Here is a 16,968-nt window from a genome sequence, read left to right on the forward strand (position 1 = left end):
GGGAGGGAGAGAGAGAGTGCGGAGAGAGAGAGTGCAGAGAGAAAAAGAATGCTGAGCGAGAGAGTGCGGAGGGAGAGAGTGCGGAGGGATAGAGTGCAGAGGGAGAGAAAGCAGAGGGAGAGAGAGTGTGCATGGAGAGGGAGTGTGGAGGGAGAGAGTGTGGGAGGAGGGAGGGAGAGCAGAGGGAGGGAGAGTTGAGGGAGGGAGAGTGGGGGGAGGGAGAGCTGGGGGAGGGAGAGAGAGTAGGGGGAGGGAGAGAGATCACGGAGGGAGGGAGAGAGCAGAGGGAGGGAGAGAGTGTGGAGGGAGCGAGAGAGAGCGGAGGGAGGGAGAGAGAGCGGATAGAGGGAGAGAGCAGAGGGAGGGAGAATGGAGGGAGAGTGGAGGGAGGGAGCGTGGAGGGAGAGTGGGAGAGTGGCAGGAGAGAGTGTGGCAAGTGGGAGCATGGAGGGAGAGAGTGGAGGGAGGGAGTATGGAGGGAGTGAGCATTGAGAACGGGAGCATGGAGGCAGGGAGCATGGAGGGAGGGATTGTGGAGGGAGGGAGTGTGGAGGGAGGGAGTGTGGAGGGAGGGAATGTGGAGGGAGAGAGTGTGGAGGGCGAGAGTTTGGAGGCAGGGAGGGTGGAGGGAGGGAGTGTGGAGGGAGAGAGTGCGGAGAATGGGAGCATGGAGGGAGAGAGTGCGGAGAATGGGAGCATGGAGGGCGAGAGCATGGAGAGTGGGAGCATGGAAGGAGAGTGTGTGGATGGAGAGAGTATGGAGGGAGATAGTGTGGAAGAAGGGAGTGTGGAGGGAGGGAGTGTGGAGGGAGAGAGCATGGAAGGAGGGAGAGAAGGGTGAGTGTATGAAACGAGAGGGAATGGAGGGAAAGAGGTTATAGGGTGAGAGAGAGTGGAGTGTGGGAGTACGGAGGGAGAGAGTGAGGGGGAGGATAGGGGAGAGAGTGAGTGGGAGGGAGAGAGTGAGGGGAAGTGGAGGAGTGATGGGGAAGGGAGGGGTGAGAGTGAGTGGGAGGGGAGAGAGTGAAGGGGAAGGGAGAGAGTGATGGGGAGGGGAGGGGAGAGAGTGAGTGGGAGGGGGAGTGAGGGGGAGGGGAAGAATGATGGGGAGGTGAGGATGCAAGTGAGTGGGAGGGGGAGAGCAAGGGGGAGGGGAGAGAATGTGGGGAGGAGTGATGAGGGAAGGGGAGGAGTGATGGGGAAGGGAGTGAGAGAGTGAGGGGGAGTGGCGGAGTGATGGGGAGGGGAGTGAGAGAGTGAGGGGGAAGGGAAGATGGAGAGGGAAGGAGTGAGGGGAGGGGAGTGAGGGGGAGGGGAGGAGTGATGGGGAGGTGAGGAGTGAGGGGGAGTAGGGGAGAGATTGAGTGGGAAGGGAGGAGTGAGTGGGAGGGGGAGAGGAGAGATTGAGTGGGAGGGAAGGAGTGAGTGGGAGGGGGAGGGGAGAGAGTAAGGGGGAGGGGAGGAATGTTGAGGGGAGGGGAAGAGTGATGGGGAGGGGAGAGAGTGAGAGGGAGGAGTGATGGGGAGGGGAGGAGTGATGAGGAGGGGAGGGGAGTGGGTGAGTGTGAGGGGAGGGGAGAGAGTGAGTGGGAGGGGAGCGAGTGAGGGGGAGGGGAGGAGTGATGGGGAGGGGAGCAGTGATGGGGAGGGGAGAAGTGATGGGGAGAGGGGGTGAGAGGAGCGAGGGGAGGGGAGAGAGTGAGTGGGAGGGGAGAGAGTGAGGGGGAGGGGAGGAGTGTTGGGGAGGAGTAATGGGCGAGGGGAGGGGAGAGAGTGAGGGGAGGGGAGGAGTGATGGGGAGGGAAGGGGGAGAGTGAGGGGAGGGGAGGAGTGATGGGGAGGGGAGGGGAGAGAGTGAGGGGAGGGGAGGAGTGATGGGGAGGGGAGAGAGTGAGGGGTAGGGGAGGAGTGATGGGGAGGGGAGAGAGTGAGGGGAGGGGAGGAGTGAAGGGGAGGGGTGGGGAGAGGGTGCGGAGAGAGCGGGTCTGCGGAGGGTGTTGAAGCGAAGTCTATGGGGAAGTCTCCCGATAACAATAAATAGACTTCTCTGCGTGAATAATCTGACTTCAGTTTGCGGAGATTAGTGCGGCAATAGTTCCCAATCCCTCTTTCTCTCTCCCCAGTTAATAGATTATGTGAGAATCATTCCGTTTTGGACATTCGGAGTTCGATTCCGAAAGCTTTCATTTTCAGTAAATAGGTAAATAAACAAAAACAAGCCATATCCTCCCAGCGGAAACTTGTTGAATACTCGAGTAACATACAATCTGCCCAACGCTACTTTTATTGTCAATGCAATCTAAATCCCCATAGCTCAAAGCCTAACTAGGTTACTGGAAAGATTTGCTTTCCTTTTATACAATTGGAATAATTATAATATTAGCAAAACAATCAGAAAGTAAAATGCAGATTCAGCACAAATGAAAGTTGGCACTTTTCGGTACAACTACTTCGGCGTCTGCTGGGATTAAATATTCATCCTAGTGATAGGAGGGAATTTAAGCAGGAGAAACGTATCACAGGCTGTGAAGGATATCTGGAAAGTCACAATCCTTATTGTATGCTGAGTCAGTGAGTCTTAATTAATAATAACATCTCTATCCATTTAAAGAGCAGGAGCTGAGCTGAGCTGCCGGTGATCTCCACCGTCAAACATTCATGTCGAAATAAACACATGGGTGCCGGGCCGTGCTTGGGTTAAATGTTCTTATTTTACAGGTCAGAATTAACGAGCAAAGAGATATAGCCGATAATTCACATCATTTTAACTAAATGAAGCAGTTCGAGTCTGACGAGAAAGCGGCGTTAAAATGATTGGACCACTGTCCGCATTCAGTTAGTGCCCCAGTGTTGACAAGGCTAACTGAAGGTGTTGGGAATCAGACGGTTAAAGGCAACAGCTGATTGGTTTTGAAGTGAATCTGGACCGTGTCTTTCTCAGGGGGAGGCTGGATTCAGTTTGCGGGTTACATTCCTAAAGGGATTCCCCTACACCTGTACCTGTATTTGAATTTAAAGACGGGACTCGGATAAACTTTAATAAAACATTGTTTTGGGTTCTAAAGGATAATCCCAACAAGCAGGCAGTGACACTGCGAGACATGAACTGATCTGATAAGAGTGATACTCTCACCCAGCTCATTTTAAGACAATTCAGCCGTCAACAGAACGGGAACTAATGCCCTATTGAGGCTTTGAAGTGATTCTACCGGTGTGGTTTGCCGGTCTCTCCGCCCATTGGGCAGGATACAGTACTCACATTTCGGTGATGTTCTCCATCTCTGCTGCCGAGGGGAGGACGGGGAAAGCCACGATGCCAGGCTCTGTGCAGGTGATCCTGGTACTGCTGCATCTGCAGGAGGGAGGACAGGCGAGAGCCAAGCTGCTAAATCCCAGCAAGATTCCCAGCAAACAGAGCAAGGACTTCCTCAGCCTGTCGCACCAGCATTCCGGGTACGAGGAGCCCATCCTCGGCTCGTCTCTCCTCCACTCTCCAGATCGGATGTGATTTCCCAACAAAAACAACAGAAAAACAAAGCTGCGAATCCGAGGCTCACGACCACCGTCAGCAGTTTTGTTTTTATATTTGAGAGAATCAAGGAATCCGGGATAATCCGTAAATAGAGAGCAGTAGTAACTGTGCGGTCTCCCTCTCTGTGATCTGCAGCATATAGAGATAAACAAGATATTTAAACGATGTCTCCAGTTTGTAAATCCTGTCAGGGAGCTCTCTCTCCCTCTATAAGTCCCAGAGGGGCGATGCGAGTGTTGTAAATGGTACAGGGAAGAGAAGCCGCTGCCCTGTGGATCCGCATCCACTACTCCAGGCTCGGGAGAGAGGTGCAGTGAGTATGTGGTCACTGGGTCTGGATCACCGTGCCTGCCGCAGTGGTCAGTCAGTCAATCACTCAGTCCTCCCCCCCCTCCCCCCGCCAACTGCCTGATGCTGGCGGGGCTCTGTGCGATCTTCTTTAATCCCCCCGCCCTCCCGCCACCTTCTCACCAAACTATCAGATTTTGTCACATCCAATACGAGGAGCTGCTGAACATGACGTGGGGCTGACGCACGAAATGGGATGAATAGGGTATTTTTTGGCAAAAGATAAAAACTATAAAAGGGAGAAAAAGAAGTAAAGAAGCGGAGAAGCGGTTAAAGGTGTCGGACGTGAGCTTGTTGGTAATGAGACAGCCTGCCGGGGCACCGCACAAGCAGCTCCAATCCCTTGCTCCAAATCACTTCTCTTCTGGCCGTACAGTACTGTCGGTGCTGGAATAGCGAGAGCCGCACAGGCTACACGGAATTATCGCTGCTACCGACTCTTCAGTTATCCGGTTCTCACACTCACCGTCTCATAAGTAATCTAGGGGTAGGATGTGAGGGACATATAACTTGCAAAATAGTCTAACAAAGTGTCCCCTGTTATAATTCGCGTGTGCCTGTTAGTAGTTTTGTTACAATAATTTAATATACCAAACCTCCCGTTTGTTGGGGGCTAAAAGTGATTTTATCGGGAGGGCAATCACGTCGTAACAAATATAGAGAAGGTACAAGACTTTTCAAATCCGTTGAAGAAAACCTTCCCCCCAATTAAATTGCTCTGCCCTTAAACAACTTGTACCCTTGTGTGCGTAAACATGTGTGCATTTGTATGTATATGTGTGTGCATATATATGTATATATGTTGTGTGTATATGTGGGTGTCTATATGTGTATATGTATTTTGTGCGTGTGTATTTTGTGTGTGTATATATATATGTGTGTGTATTTTGAGTGTGTATATATATATGTGTTTGTGTATTTTGTGTGTGTATATATATATGTGTGTATTTTGTGTGTATATATATATATATGTGTGTATTTTGTGTGTATATATGTGTGTGTGTGTGTATATTAATTTTTGTGCTGCAGCACTTGAGTCTGTCACGCACATCACTATGTACAATGTAGATAACAGGCAGTCAAATTGCTAAAACTGCTAATATTACACGCAGATATTGAATTACTGCATCAGTCAAAAATGATACCATGAATTCACATACAGATGTGATCGGATTCCCGCATTTAGCTCATTGACTTTTAAATGGTCTCTAATAAAAGAACATGTCTGAAAGGCGTTTGGGTTATTGCGAACCGTGCTATTCTCTCCCCAAGTATGTGTGGGTAATACGAAAATGCATTTCATAAAGAGCTGACGTCCTTGTCATACACCTTGCAGCAACAGCTCTACAACACTTTGATCTTTTAAAACAGGAAATGCAGCATCGTTGCCTGTGGACAAAATCTGCCAATTTTCCTAACATCTGAATGCTGAATATTAATACGATTGCAAAACGTGTTACTCCTCTCTCAATCGAATTGCTCTGTTAGTCTCTCCACCAACTCCCTCCCCCCGCCAATACACACACACACACGCACAACTCCCAGTGAATTTTCCCGCAGTGATTTCGCACTTTGCAGCAATCCAACAAACAAGCTCTTTGCGAGTCCCGCCGTCTCACGAGCTGGTCTGACACCTACCGGACAGCGGAGAAACTGCAGCTTCCAAAAATAAACGCCACCGCAGCCGGAGCGGCTGCTGTCTGCGGCAACACACGTCGTTCTGTGCTTTCCCCCTCAACCCCCGCTGCCAATTTCCTTAAGCGATGGTCCAAGGTGTCAGCTCTTAAACCAATTTTTAAATATACCTGTCTAAAGATTGAAATTGTAAATTAATGAACAGAAGGAAATTAATTGTGTTTTGTACAATTTTTTTTAATCGTAAAAGAATAAACTAACAAATAAAAAACATCCCAACCAGGCGAGAAGATAGCCATATTTTAATATAAATTTTGGAAAGTGCACATATCAACTCAAATACAAATAGGAAATTATTTTTTAAGGCGTTCAAATCTGAGTCTCACCTGCCGGGGAAAGACGCGATGTCAGGACCGCGTCGGAAACTGCATGATCAAAATTGCATGAACCATGAACCAAGGTGGGTTGCCAGTGGTTTGAGCTTTTGACCCCACCAAAGTGAGGATATATGTACGATATCAAACAGCAAAGGACGGCCCCAAATGAATAGATAATCCCATCATTTTCAGGAAAAATTAAAAATCTACAGTTTAACATTAAATATAGTAAAAATAGTAATCATTTACTAACAATATTAATAACGAGGGTTATTAACAGTGACAGAAATCCCATACCTGTTACCTGGGTCTGTGGAGGAATGGTCAGATAGTGGTTACTTTGATGCATCCGCAGATCCTCCACTAATTCCCCATAGTTGTCCCTTGACATAAACACAAGTTCAGTCCAACAGAAAGGCATGACAGATGGGCGAGCTCTACAAACAAACATTGCAAAAACCTGTTGACTAGAGCTAAAAAAAAATAGGCCTTCCTGAGACCATAATTGAGCCATGGGGAAGACATTGAGAACAAAGATATATAAGATACCGAGAGGGCTCAACAAGGTGGATGCAAAGAGGATGTTTCCCCTGGTGGGTGCAGTTTCAGAATAAGGGGTCGCCCATTTAGAACTGAGATGAGGAGGAAGTTCTTCTCTCAGAGGGTTGTAAATCTGTGGAATTCTCTGCCCCCGAGAGCTGTGGAGGTTGAGTCATTGAATATATTTAAGGTGGAGATATAGACAGATTTTTGAGCGATAAGGGAATAAAGGGTTATGGAGACTGAGCAGGGAAGTGGAACTGAGCCCAGGATCAGATCAGCCATGATCTTATTGAATGGCGAAGCAGGCTCGAGGGGCCAAAGGCCTACTCCTGCTCCTATTTCTTATGTTCTTATGTTCTTATTGTTTTATGAGAAATCCATGGTGTCATCGCCCAACTCTGCCCCACCTCAACTCATCTGCTGCTGAAACCCTCATCCATGCCTCAATTTTAACATTTTCATCTATGTTTTCATATCCCTCCATGGTCTCACCCCTCCCTATCTCTGTAACTCTCTCCAGCCATACAACCCTCAAAGATCTCTGCTCTCCTCCAATTCTGGCCTCTTGCACATACCCGATTTTAATCGTTCCACCACTGGTGGCCGTGCCTTCAACTGCCCAGGACTTGAACTCTGGAATTCCCCCACTAAACCTCTCCACCACACGACTTCTCCTCCTTTAAGATGCTCCTTAAAACATATCTCTTTGACCAATCTTTTGGTCATCTGTTGTAATATCTTCTTATGTAGCTCGGTGTCAAATTTTGTTTGATAATAATCCTGTGAAGCGCCTTGGGACATTTTACTAAGTTAAAGATGTTATATAAATACAAGTTGTTGTTGTTGGTAAACTCCAATCTTTGACAATATGATATTATTCAAATAAAGATGTTCAGATTTGCCATGTCTTACCCTAATAATAAATAGGCAGCTATTTCATTATTCAGTGTCTCTAGGACTGGTCCCAGTAGAATCTGAGGGAGATCCAAAAACCTGACCATCTGGCAGCTGTCATAGAAACATAGAAACACAGAAAATAGGTGCAGGAGTAGGCCATTCGGCCATTCGAGCCTGCACCACCATTCAATATGATCATGGCTGATCATGCAACTTCAGTACCCCTTTCCTGCTTTCTCTCCATACCGCTTGATCCCTTTAGCCGTAAGGGCTACATCTAACTCCCTTTTGAATATATCTAACGAACTGGCCTCAACAATTTTCTGTGGTAGAGAATTCCACAGGTTCACAATTCTCTGAGTGAAGAAGTTTCTCCTCATCTCGGTCCTAAATGGCTTACCCCTTATCCTTAGAAAGAAGTGGTTTGCAAGTCTTCACTTCCTCTGGTTGATTCAGTGACTTGAAGCTCCTTGGGCTAGATTTGACACTTTTTTTGCATCCATAACGCCCACTTAACATCCATTTTACCATTGAAATGATGTATAACGCCCAGATATCGCCCATTTAGCCACAAAATGGAAATTGATGCCCATTTTTCGGACACTTAACGCCAAGCGTTGCTTTCCCCATGTACATAATCCCGGGAAAAAATAATACCACCCACTTTTTTGGGGCGGAATCATGAGAATGGGTGAAACCAATGCCCATAATATTGCCCAGCATTATTTTCCACATGTAATTAATGCCGAGATTCAATAATGCTGACCGCTCACTTTATTTTGTCGTAAAGATCACATTTGCCGAAACTAACGCCCTGGAGATCGCCCAGCATCACTTTCACCACCTCGCATTCATCTCGCCCACAATATCGCTCACCCAAAACACTGCTCAGAAAAAGTGGAACTGTTCTGAACAAATCACAGCAGTTTGGGCGCCATTTTTAAAATCGCAGGTCGCTTCATTCAAAAGGCTGCTTCAACTCCAGGGGAGTTTGGATTGACTCTGGAGTTCTTCTCAGACTCTGGACCATTGGGGGTTTATTGTAGGTGTATTTTAGTGAGAAAATTATTGCTTCTGATCAATCGCTATTATACTTTCATTGCAATGGGGCCAGTCATTTCTCAGCCTGCATCAATTAATATGCAGAGTGCAAATGGCTCAATGTCTCATGCACATCATTATGTGCCTAATTTAAGACATGCCAGAATAAGGAGGAGGTCCAGACCATACACATCCAGCACTTGCAGGGAGAAGAGGTCTTACCTTGACGTGTCCGAGCACACCTGCCTTCGGAGACTGCACTTTTACAAGGTAGTGATCAATGAAATATGTGAGCTCATCAGGCCACATATGCAGCCTGCCATCAGGACATCAGTGTCGGTCAAGGCCAAAGTCACCGCGGCACTGTCTTTCTACGCATCCAGTCTCTTTCGGGCCTCCGCTGTCGAGATTTCCCCTCTGTCTCACCATGCCACCCATCGCTGCATTGGACGGGTCATAGAGGCCCTGTACGCGCATGGATGGAATTTATCAGCTTCCCCATGACCACGGAGGCTCAGACTGACAGGGCTGGAGCATTCTACCACATGCTAAGTTCCCCAGAGTGCACTCACATCGCCATGCGGGCACCTTCTCAGGACCCAGAGTTTTTTCGCAACATAAAAGGATTTCATGCCCTGAAGGTCCAACTAGTTGTCGACCACAACCAGATCATAATGGCAGTAAATGCCAAATGTCCAGGCAGCTTCGATGAGGTTCACATCCTGTGTGAGAGTGCTGTCTCTGACATGTTTAAGAGTCAGCCACAAGGACAATGCTGGATGCTTGATGACAACCGATATGGCCTAGCCACCTTGCTGATGACCCATACCGAGGCCAAGAAGCGATACAACCAGAGTCACAGAGACACTTGCAATGAAGTCCAGAAAACAATAACTGTGCTTAAGCAGTGTTTTAGATGCCTGGACCACTCAGGAGGGGGGCTACAATACAACCCTGAGCAAGTAGGTAAATTCGTGGTCGTGTGCTCCATGCTGCACAACCAGGAGGGGACAAGAATTGCCAGAAGGGACTGATGCTCCACCTCAGGAGAGAGAGGGAGAGGAGGACGAGGGACTGGATGCTGACCTAGGACCAGACAATCAGGCTGGCTATGCAACCATGCCCACGTCCCCCTCCAGACTGCAGAAAAGGGCCTGTGGTGGCTACATAGCTGAAGACTCCTATGTCAGGAGCTGATAACTGAACAATTTGTCTGAAAGAACGTTGCTGTGAGTGACAATGCTGACACACTGCTGTGTGTGTGCTGCTCAAACATCAATGGTGGCCATCACCTTGGTGCCAGATAAAATGTAAGTTGAATGAAGTTAAGTTTTATTTAACCCTTTCATGATAAGGAATCAGCAGTGCGTAAAGGCCCAGCTATCTGAGACAATGTGCAACAAGGTTATGTTGAATACATTTTTTTATACCAACATTGGTCTGAAATCACCCACCCCCCCGCCTACTCCCCACTTTTTCGACCATTGACATCAATCAAATGGTCAACATGTCCAGCAACACAGAATACAAATGCAAAGCAGGGGTGTGGTCCCCAGCCCCCATACATTGCAACAAATTGCATATCACCCAGATGGAGATATAACACAGCCATCGCCTGCGGACATGCACCTCACTTTTCTTCCCCCCTCCCCTTCTTCTCCCCACCTCTACCCCTTCTCCTCTTCGCTCCACGCCGCCTGGCTGAAGAGCTCCTCAGATGGTGCCTCATTGTAGGGGGATGAAGGCAGAGATGGTGGTTGGATGGGTATGGGAGCGGGGGTTGCTGAGGGGGGACCGTTCTCTGATCCAGAAGCAGGATCTTGGTCCTGCCTCTCATCTCTTGTTCGCAGTGGTGGTGCGGAACCTAGGGGTGGAGTGCCGTGCTCCAGGATCACTGGGAGGCCTGTGCCAGCAGTGTTCCTGGCTAACGCCTCCAGGACTTCCGCTACATGCAGAACGTACTCGGTCATGGTGGCCAGCTGTCGGGATATGCCCCCCAATGCATTGAGGATCTGGTCACCAATGTCTACAGTCCTCCTGGACAATTGTACCATCTCTCTGCTCTCATGTGGCGCTCGTGGACCAGACCTGCCGCGTCCACAAAACCTCTGCGGAGTCGGCGCTGTCCTGGGGACAACTGGAGTGCCCTGTGGCACGGTGCTATGGGCTGGTACCTCCAGACTGGAGGCGGGAATGACCGGAGGAGCACTAGATGGCCTTGGAGTGGAATGGTTTCTGTAGCGTGGCGATGCAGGTTCCTCAAGTCTGGCCCCGCACCCCCATCTTCTGGCCTTTGTGGTCTTGCCAGGGGCCGCGCTGCTGGCTGAGTTGCAAAACACAAATGAGGTTATTAGAGGAGAATGGGGTGCTAGAGTCACAAGGTGATTCCAGTGCTACACACAGCATATGCACAACAAAAGCAACACCGCTATCAAAATCATTACAGTCATTACATTTCATGACCAACAACACATTTTGCATTGCAATGATTTTCATTAGGCCAGCATTATTTATAGGACAACTTCATCTATCATATATGATTGTGTGGCATCTATTGACTTTACATCACGCAATGGTGTAAACTTTACTCATGTCGCATCATTTCAGGGTCTGCAGATGCTTGCGTGGCTGTCTGGGGGTATTTCCCCACATGTGTAAGCACCTCCATGTCAGTGATGTCGCTGATGACTGGTGGCCCCCTACCCATTCGCCTCTGCATGGACCTCATCGTCGATAGCTTCTTCTGTAAAAGGTGACAGGACGACATGGCATGAGATCATTGCATGATATCGTTGCTAGGTACTGTCGCAGAGACTGATACAACATATAACCGACAGATGTAATCATTATTGTTATGATAATTATCATTCTTTACCTAAAGACATACACCAGGACCGCAGGCTTTGAGTAAAACATTCCCAGTAAAAGTGAAAGACCTCATATCTGCTGATAGTCACTCTTGACTCTTACAAATCAAATTATATAAATACATAAGTACATGTAAATCAATTTAATACTTACTCTTGCGGATCCCACAAGGTCATTCCATCGTTTGCGGCATTGGTTGCCCTCACGCACCTCGTTGCCGACGAGACCACTTCTGCTATCTCAGTCCATATCTTCTGTTGGACCTTTGGGGTGGGCTACCCACGCCCTCCCTGGGTTAAATCACCCCAGCATGACTCGACCTCCTGCAGGAGAGAGGCATTTGCCTCATCCGAGAACCTCCTCGCTCTTTTGCGCCCTCCAATGTGCTCCTCTCCCAGCTCACTGCTCTCGCCAGCATCAGTCTCCACAGCGTGCTGTGACGCCTCCTCCTCTCCCTCCATTATAGGCCAAATTCGGGCAAATATGTGGCTGGTAATACCTACTTTTTGTTTGCCTACTTGCTGTGAATCTCTAAAGTCTCCCTCCTTTCTCCCAAAGCAGACACACCACATCCACATACGCCTTCAGTCCCTCTGAGCTCCCTCTCTCTCTGTCTCCTGTTCTGCGCATGTCATGATGACCCTTGACCTCCTGAATCGCAGGAATCGAGCATTGCCATGCCGTTGCTAAGGGCGGTGACCATTTACAGCAGAAGGTCAGAGAGATTTAACACTACCGCCCATTTCGTATCGCTCACGGTAACGCCCAATATCAAAAATGGAGACTACGGGCTTTGAGAATGGGCGACAAGCCGGCAATCTGAAACCCCATTTTTACCGCCCACACCAGAAATACTGCCCATTTTTGAGCGAGCTGCTCAAAAGTGTAAAATCTAGCCCCTTATATCTGTGCGTGGGCTAAACACGGAATTATCACAACCTGGACATGCAAGTACAAGTTTAATACCTGATGGTATGTAACCCAGCAGAATGCTTAAGTCTAACAAAGAGACAGACAGCTTGTCCAAGGTGCTTCTAATAGGAGAGCTCTGTAAGTAAATATCTAGACAGGCTGGAACACAGGACTGTGGCTGTGAAGGAACTTTAGAAAGGTATATTGTGTAAGGAGATATTAAATCTGTCTCAGAACTCCTTGGCAAGAATGATTCATATTTTGAGAAAGTGGCTTTGATCAAGAGTCTTGATAATGAGAAGCTGGGAATCTGAAGATTAGGAATAATGAGAATAGAGCCAGCAAGGAGGCAGTTCTTGTTTTAATGTCTGCATTGTCTAATGGGTGGATGTATTTGTGCATACAGCCAGGCATAATTAAGCTGACCATAGAAGTCAGAAGGCTTGCCATCATGCTGTTCTTTTTACCAACTGTCCCACAAACAACAATGTGATAATGACCATATAAACTGCTTTAGTGGTGTTGATTGAGGGATAAATATTGGCCAGGTAGAACTGTGCCTCCTAGCTGGGAAAGTTGTGATGAAGAAAAACCATTTATTTTACTTACTGTAAAACACGGCACATGTACTTCATTGGCTTTGGGACACCCTAAGTTTGTGAAAAGTGCTATATAAATGCAAGATTTTTCTCTCTTTATGTGGAGTATTATAGTAAATAAAGTAAGTAAAACTCATATATCAGCTTTAAAATAGAAATATGATCAGGCTACATCACTTTTATTTTCAGATCAGAGAATGGATTCTAAATAAATAAAACTATGCCAACCTTTTTATTGGATGTAGAATATAAGGCTTCCAAACTAAATTGGCTGGCCTTAATATCATCTTTAACACAGTGTAACCAGGGTTTTTGTGGTCTCCCTCTCTGTCTTGTTCCTTCGTAAGAATGCAGAGCTATTGTCAGTTTGTCAGTCATCATTCATTCTGCTAAAGCGTCCAAGTTGTTTTTCACTGATTTGTTCCACTACCATTTTGGTCAGTTCAGGTTTTCTTCTAAATGTAGTATTAAGTCACTTCTAGGCCAATGGAGCCTAGAATTTATCTTCAGTAGGCCATTTCTACCAGTAATGATAATTATTCATCATGTTCCATTACCATACAGTAAAAAAAAAGTACCAAAGCTTAATATAATCTGTTGCTCTGTCCGCATCACCCTGGTCCACTCCTCAATCACCCCAATAGCCTCTCCCCTTCCCATAGCACCTTCCTGTGCAAGCACATAAGGTGCAACATCTGCCCTTTTACCTCCTCTCTTCCCACTGTCCAGAGCCTGAAACACTCCTTCCAGGTGAAACAGCGATTTACTTGTATTTATTGCAATTTAGTATATTGTATTCGCTGCTCAAGATTAGGTCTCCTCTACACTAGGGAGACCAAACACCTCCATTCAATCAGTAAACATGACCCCAATTCCGGTTGCCTGTCACTTTAATTCTCCACTCCACTCCTACTCTGACCTCTCCATTTTCAGCCTATTACAGTGTTCCAACAAAGCTTAACGTAAGCTTGCAGAACAGCACCCCATCTTTCGATTAGACACTGTACAGCCTTCTGGACTCAACATCGAGTTCAACAATTTTAGACCATAACCTCTGCCCCTATTTTTTCACATGGCAGCTGTGGATGATTCTGCCATTCCCATTTACACCTCTTCTAGACTCATCTTTTGTTTCTTTACTTGTCCCATTGCCATCTCCTTTGTACTATCATCCCTTTTGTCATTTAATCACTCCTGCTTTCCACCCTATCACAGACCTCTTTTGTTCTATCCTCCCCTCCTCCTTTCCCTGACCCTGCATGTGCTTAAAATCTGTTACACCTTGAACTTTTTCCAGTTCTGACGAAAGGTCATTGACCTGAAGCGTTGGCCGTGATTTCACTTACCTCGGTGAGTCCAGTGCTGCCGAGGTTGGTGATACGTCCCTGTTATGTCTTGAATAAAGAGTCAGACCAGATACTGCAAGCTCAAAGTAAGGTGTGACCGTAGTCCTTTATTACAGGTCTCAGAGTGCCTCTCCAGCCTGTGAGGCCTCCTTATGTACAGGTACTCCCAAGGGATTGTGGGATCCCTTGGCACTCCAGGGGATGAGCCCTCTGGTGGTTAAACATACAGGTTTACATATATAACAACACTCCCCCCCAAGTCAATAGTGTAACTATTTACAATGTGAGTTGATCTGGGGCCTTCCTTTCCCTGGTTGATCGTCTCGGTGCAAATGCTGGTTTTGGTGAATCGTTTGTTGGGCGCTTGCTGGGCTGCTGCGCTTCTGGGCATGGTGAGTCCTGCTGGGCTGCTGCGGGTGATGGATTCTGCTTCGTGATCAACCGCTGGGTCGGTTGCCACTTGTGTGTGTGTTGGAGGGTGGAAAAAGATAGAGTCTATTGTGGGTTGTTCTGGATAGTCCGTGAATCTGAGTTTGGTTTGGTCCAAGTGTTTCCTGCAGGTGAGTCCATTTGAAAGTTGGACCTGAAATACCCTACTCCCCTCTTTGGCCACGACAGTGCCGGTAAGCCACTTGGGACACAAATACAGGATCATTAATCTCGATTCCGCATGACACATTTGCACAATCATGATATGTATTCTGTTGGCGCCGCCTGCTGTCTACCTGTTCATGTAGATCAGGGTGGACTAATGAGAGCCTTTTCATGAGCAGTTCCGCGGGGGAACCCCAGCGAGCGAGTGGGGTCTTGGGCAGTAATTAAGCAGGACTCGGGATAGACGAGTCTGCAGTGAGCCTTCAGTTAGCCTCTTCAAGCTCTGCTTGATTCTTTGCACTGCTCGCTCTGCCTGACCATTGGACGCTGGTTTAAATAGGGCAGATGTAACATGTTTGATCCCATTGCGGGTCATGAACTCCTTGAACTCGGCACTGTTGAAGCACAGCCCATTGTCACTCACAAGGATGTCAGGCATTCCGTGCGTGGCAAACATGGCCCACAGGTTTTCAATGGTGGCAGCGAACGTGCTTGCCGACATTATCACACATTCAATCCATTTGGAGTACGCATCTACAATCACTCGGAACATTTTTCCCAAGAATGGGCCTGCATAGTCGATATGGACCCTGGACCACGGTTTGGAGGCCCAGGGTCGTAAACTTAGTGGCGCGTCCCTGGGTGCATTGCTATAACTATGAACATGTATTACATTTGTGCACACAGGATTCTAAGTCTGCATCGATACCGGGCCACCACACATGGGATCTGGCTATCGCTTTCATCATCACGATGCCTGGGTGGGCATTGTGGAGGTCACTAATGAAGGTGTCCCTGCCCTTTTTTGGCACCACTACCCAATTACCCCATAGGAGACAGTCTGTCTAAGGTAGCGGGTATTGATCCTGCAAGGAGAAACGATTGATACTTTGTAATCACCACAGATTCTGATGGTGCCGTCTTCCTTGAGGATTGGCCCACTCGTTGAATTCGATTGGCGAAATGATGCCCTCTCGTTGCAGCCTGTCCAGCTCGATCTCCACTCTCTCTCTCATCATGTACAGTACCGCTGTCGCCTTGTGATGGATGGGTCGCACCCTCGGAATCAAGTGGATCTGCATCTTTGCTCCTTGGAACTTCCCGATGCCTGGTTCGAACAGCGAGGGGAACTTGTTTAGGACCTGGGCACACGAAGTGTCGTCGATGGACGAGAGCGCTTGGACGTCGTCCCAGTTCCAGGGTATCTTTCCCAACCAGCTCCTGCTGAGCAGCGTGGGGCCATCACCCAGTACTACCCAGAGTGGTAAATTGTGCACCACTCCATCATAGGAGACCTTTACGGTAGCACTGCCAATTACGGAAATCAGTTCATTTGTGTACGTTCTCAGTTTAGTACGAATGGGGGTCAGGACTGGCCTTGAGGCCTTGCTGCACGTCAATTTATTGAAAGTCTTTTTGCTCATTATGGACTGGCTCGTGCCCGTGTCCAGCTCCATTGACACCGGGCGTCCATTTAATTCAACCTTCAGCATTAGCGGGGGACACTTTGTGGTAAATGTGTGCACCCCATATACCTCTGCCTCCTTAGTCTGAGGATCTGGTTCATCATGATCCACCGTGGATCTATCCTCCTCTGCAACATAGTGGTTTCCAGGATTAGCAGGGTTTGCAGTTGGCCTGCACATACGTTGGAGGTGTCCCATTGTTCCACAGCCCTTGCAAATGTGTCCTTTGAAATGGCATGAATGGAAACAATGATCACCCCCGCAGGGCCAACAGGGCATTAATGGCCTTGTATTCATCACCCTTGATGGTGGGCTCTGAGTCACCTGCGGACGTGCAGCTGCAAACATTTAAGTCCTGCCCTGTACATTGCGATTCGAAAACATTACTTTGTTCACAGTACTTGCAGCAGTATGCTGAGAGATTTGTTTGGTATTGTCACTGGTGGCGATAAACACCTGGGCTATCGCTATGGTTTTACTCAAGGTTGGAGTCTCTACAGCCAAAAGTTTGCAAAGTATTACTTCATGACCAATGCCAAGTAAAAAGAAGACCCTGGGCATGTGCTCCAAGTGTCCTTCAAATTCGCAATATCCTGCAAGGCGCCTTAGCTTGGTGACGTAGCTCGCCACTTCCTGGCCTTCAGACCACTTGTACATGTAGAACCGATACCTCACCATCAGAACGCTTTCCTTCGGGTTTAGATGTTCCCGGACCAGTGTGCACAAATCATCGTATGACTTCTCTGTGGGTTTCGCTGGAGCGAGCAGATTTTTCATGAGGCTATACGTTGGTGCCCCGCAAACAATGAG

At 47.8% G+C, this 16,968-nt stretch overlaps 1 protein-coding gene across 1 annotated transcript in view; it reads right to left on the reverse strand.

The window, feature by feature from the left end:
• ntrk2a (neurotrophic tyrosine kinase, receptor, type 2a) overlaps positions 1–3,601 on the reverse strand; it is a 596,947-nt gene extending 593,346 nt beyond the window's left edge. The window contains exon 1 of the mRNA XM_070861343.1: positions 3,260–3,601. Coding sequence (XP_070717444.1) covers positions 3,260–3,468 — 209 coding nt within the window. The 5' untranslated portion in view covers positions 3,469–3,601. The remainder of the gene's footprint in view (positions 1–3,259) is intronic.
• Positions 3,602–16,968: the final 13,367 nt, after the last annotated feature.

This window comes from Pristiophorus japonicus, chromosome 1 (genome assembly GCF_044704955.1).
Source record: "Pristiophorus japonicus isolate sPriJap1 chromosome 1, sPriJap1.hap1, whole genome shotgun sequence".
Taxonomy (NCBI): Eukaryota; Metazoa; Chordata; class Chondrichthyes; family Pristiophoridae; genus Pristiophorus; species Pristiophorus japonicus.